The 4,475-nt window shown below is 35.2% G+C and overlaps 1 protein-coding gene across 1 annotated transcript; it reads left to right on the top strand.

Annotated features, from left to right (window-relative positions):
- Positions 1–2,502: 2,502 nt before the first annotated feature.
- Positions 2,503–3,362, top strand: LOC132882664 (fatty acid-binding protein, brain-like). Its single transcript, XM_060915749.1, has 4 exons — positions 2,503–2,554; positions 2,629–2,810; positions 3,018–3,119; positions 3,206–3,362. The coding sequence occupies exons 1-4, from the start codon at positions 2,515–2,517 to the stop codon at positions 3,254–3,256; spliced, it is 375 nt and encodes a 124-aa protein (XP_060771732.1). The 5' UTR covers positions 2,503–2,514; the 3' UTR covers positions 3,257–3,362.
- The last annotated feature ends 1,113 nt before the right edge of the window (positions 3,363–4,475 follow it).

The raw sequence follows: 4,475 nt of genomic DNA, 5'->3' as shown, positions 1-4,475 counted from the left end.
ACTGCTCTGGCTGTCCCTGTTGTTGATGTTCCAGTTCCATCAGTGCACTTCTAAGATAATTGCGGAACATCAGTTGATGTGCAGTGTTATTCCATGAACCAGTAACTGATCAATAATTGTTGCTCTTATGTCTTGTGTAATTTGGTGTTATCACCTTCCTCCTCCTTTTCATCTTACCCCTTGACCCACTCCTCTCCTTCACCACCTTTTCTTTGATTTCTTTCCTGGTTCTTGAGCTCCATTTTAGCAAACAAAGCACTTACCTGAGGTCCCTTTTATGCATGCATTAACTTTGCATAACAGTCCCTCAGAGGTGCATGCATGATTAAACAATTAGAAAAATGTGCTGAGAGTTACAGCTTTTCCCAACCAGTTTGACATGTTTTTCACAGCAATAATGCCATTCTCGTGACTGTGAAGAGTTTCTCAAAACAGTGCATTTCTTAAAACAGAACTACAGCTGTGTAAAAGGTTCTAAATCACCCCAAATACTTACCACATGCACCAAAATGCACAAAGTTGATCAATCACTACAACATTGTGACTAAATGGTGATATTATTTTTGTCATTTACAAATATTTATACCACAATACTCTTTTTCTATTTATGAAAACTTGGTATTTGGAATACTGCTGTCACAACAAAGGTGAAACCAATAAAATATAATGACAACTATAAAACACATTTATTGAGTGGTCAGCACAGTAAAATCATGGTCAACAAACCATTTGTTAGTAGTTTTGGCACTGTTGGTAGGTGCTAAGTCCTGCTGGAAAGAAAATTGGCATTTCCATAAAGCTTGGTAGATAGCTGCATTGACTTTGGACTTGATAGAACACAGTGGACCATATATATAAAATTCTCAAACCTGTTGGACTCTCTCTTACACACACACACACACACACACTGTATATATGCATGTATGTATGTATGTATGTATGTATGTATGTATGTATGTATGTATGTATGTATATACAGTGTGTGTGTGTGTGTGTGTGTGTGTGTGTGCATCCAAATTTTAATACTTTTTTGTTTACCACATAATTCTCTGTATGTTTAACATGTTCTTACCTCACCCTGGATGGAGTCCACCAGGGGACTGAGGAATTGTTTTCAGTCGGGTTTCTTTGTTTTGTTTTTTTTGGGTTTTTTTTTTTGTTCATGATATTACAAGAAAATGGCTGGATCAATCTTCATGAAACTTTCAGCATAGGTGGGCATTGGTCTCAAATAGAACCTCCAACATTTTGAGGGTCATCCAGTCACTAAAAAGGTCAAATCGTTTTTGTTGTGGCTGCTGCCTCATATAGGGGTGCTACTACAGTACGTCATCTCGCAGTAAGAATGTAAGAGTGTAACAGTCACACACTACGCATGTGCATACATGTGTTCCGATTAAAATGGCCGGTGAGTGTATACAATTCGGTTCACCGTTCGAAATAAACGGACTAGACTAAAGAAATCAATTTCAGACATGTTTACGCTTATTACAGAGGGAAAGTGTGTTCCACTGAGCTCTAGTGCCGGGCCATTTCCAGGAAATAAGAGTTTGGTCATGGTGACAACATGTGTATGTCAGCCTTGGTTTGAAGGTTTCAGTTTCAAAAACTGTAAGAGTTAAGAGTAGAATAATATAAAGTACAGACACTTGGTATATTTTACTTCTGTGATTTTTAAATTGTTCATTTTTGGATTACACTTCATTTTTGTGGCTACTGCCTCACAGAGTAAATAAATATTTTATATTTATTATATGGACATGGGATCAGAAATCTATTTTATTTATAAGCAGTAGTCACATGTACCCATAGCATACCTATTTTTTTTATGACATTTTCCTTCATATTTATCATAAGTGCTACCAAGCGAGGTTTGTTTTGCCTGGCAACACTTGTTTGATAGATTTGATGTCTTCAGTATTGTATTACAATGTAGAAAGTAGTCCAAATACAGAAAAATGTGTGAATGAGTAGAGGTGTCCAAACTTTTGACTGGTACTATACCAAGATGATGTGGAAAAAAAAAAAAAAAAATATATATATATATATATATATATATATATATATATATATATATATATATATATATATATATATATATATATACAGGATAAGCGGCTACAGATAGTGGATGGATTTTTTTTCAACATTTTGTAAATCTAATTTCTTACCTATATATACAAAATGCTATGATGTAGTAAAATAAATGCTGAATTTTCTTGTTTTTAGCAAAAGCTTGTTTTGGGGTTTTTTCTCATTTGAGCAGTACAGGGAAGCAAATAAGCCATCAATTTTATATATTCAATACTTGATCCAAACGCATTTCCTTAAATAAACAACGAACATGGGAAAATCCAGGAAAGACTGATGTTCCTCCCACAAGCTGGGGTATAAATAAGCTTCTCCCCCACATCACACTGTGCAGGTGACTGTAGAATCAGTGTGTATTCTCACTAGACATTAGTTTAATACTACATTATAAACATGGACACCTTTTTTGGAAGATGGAAACTTATGAAAAGTGAAAATTTTGATCAGATGCTATCTATGATTGGTAAGTTGTTTTTTTTTTCTTTGTTGCAATTGTTTTGCTTTTTTTAACTCTACATTTACTGCCCACTTTTATAGGTGTTGAAGAGGAAGTAATAAATGTCATTGACATGCTTAAACCAGTCGTCACCTTTTCCCAAGACGGTGACTGTGTGGACTGTGTGGTCTATAAAGTACAGTCCACCATTCTTAAGACAGAAAACAAGTTCAGATTAGGTGAAGAGTTTCATGATGAAGTTTTCCCTGGCAGATTCTGCAAAGTAAGAATCTAAAATTCATTGTTCAACATTTTATTCAGTCTAAATTCAGGCTGCAGTTGGTAAAATTGTACAACAGTGTGTACAGTGATGAGAATCTGTAGTCTGAATCTGATTCTAAGCATGAATAGATAATTCAAGTCAGTTTTGTAGCTTTACACCCAATCTGTGTTGTTTGTTTGTTTGTTTGTTTGTTTGTTTGTTTTTAAGAGTACTATGACCCTGGAAGGAAAAAAACTCATCCATGTACAGCTCTATAAGGGCTGGATTATCACGATTGTCCGAGAGATCCAGGATGGGAAAATGATTGAGGTGAGGGGAAAAAAGAAGCATTCATGAATGAGAGCGATGAGGCTCTTTAAAGTGAACATCAGTGTAATTTTCTTTCTATTTTACAGACTAGGACATGTGAAGGTGTCCCAGCAGTTCTTATATATGAGAGGGTGTAAATGGACAAACTTCATTGCTTCTTCATCACTGACGTGCAGTATGAAAACATGCTTCAAAACCATGAGAACGAAGAACTGCAAACAGCTGCATAAGTCTGGAGCAATAGGAACCAAACTCAATAAAGAAATTTAGAAAATATCCCATGTTGATGTTATTTATTATTCAGTGTGGTTTTGATATTACAGAGCAATGCATTAATTCTAATTACACCACAATGCTGCCGAATTCTGGATCCTGATTGGTCAGAAAGTGTTGATTAATTTTCTATCACTGCAGCTCTGACAAAAGATTCCCCTACATTTCTGTTACAGTAATTACATCCTCATTTAAACTGTCATAGCTCACTGTGTATTTATGAGAAACAAATCTGGAGTGGGTTTCCCAAAAGCCTCTTGAGGCTAAGAGCGTCTTTAACTGCCTCTTCAGAGCCATTGTTAAGCTCTTGTGATTTTCCCAAATAATGTCATAGCCAAAGTAGTACTTTAGTTCACTGTTAACTTCTGATGAACCTGGATCACTCTTTCACAACAAAGAGCATCTCACTTGCAGCCAAATGCACAGAATGTGCATGCATCTCACAATCAACAGGTGGAAACTGGTGTTGAATCTGCTGCTGGCGTTCAATTAATTTTCTTGTACATTGCAAGTACATCGAGTTAATTTTTAAATATGCAGAACATTATGACTATATTCCAATATATTATGGAATTATGTTTATTAAATGAAATATCATAATGTCACATTATTTTTGTCACCTCATTTTTCTTTTAAATGGAGTGACATTAAAGTATAGCAGAACATTGCCTCAAAGCATTCAGTTGCCTGATCAAGTTCTGCTGGGGCTGACAGTGATCCAATCAACACATAAATAATCTCCAAGGATTTTCAAAAACTTTGTGAAGTAGTTGATGTGAAAGTACAGTACATTTAATACAGTACCATGGCGAGGTGCATATGTTTTTGCTCAATCATATTTTGAATAAGATGAGATAATGATCTGAGGTAGCTTCAGACTGTGGAAGTGTGAATATATTTTCTATATTTAACCCAAATATTAGTATCAGATTGAGACTGTGACCACCATTTTGAGTAGGTCCTATAACGTTCTGATTAACCCCTACTGAATCTAGAATGGACACAAACACTGTTTTCAGAGGATCTTCAGAGTTATCAAAGTGAATATTAAAATCTCCAATGACTAAAGCTTTGTTAAGGAAA

The sequence above is a fragment of the Neoarius graeffei genome, chromosome 3, assembly GCF_027579695.1.
Source record: "Neoarius graeffei isolate fNeoGra1 chromosome 3, fNeoGra1.pri, whole genome shotgun sequence".
Lineage (NCBI taxonomy): Eukaryota > Metazoa > Chordata > Actinopteri > Siluriformes > Ariidae > Neoarius > Neoarius graeffei.
The sequence above is the reverse complement of the archived record's forward strand: the minus strand, read 5'-3'. Positions and strand labels throughout refer to the sequence as shown.

Excerpts from the sequence above, each read along its gene's own strand:
- LOC132882664 (XM_060915749.1), top strand. The coding sequence starts at position 2,515 with ATGAAAAGTGAAAATTTTGATCAGATGCTATCTATGATTG. Across the intron at positions 2,555-2,628 it reads TCAGATGCTATCTATGATTG|GTGTTGAAGAGGAAGTAATA; the intron begins GTAAGTTGTTTT and ends CCACTTTTATAG. Across the intron at positions 3,120-3,205 it reads AGGATGGGAAAATGATTGAG|ACTAGGACATGTGAAGGTGT; the intron begins GTGAGGGGAAAA and ends TCTATTTTACAG.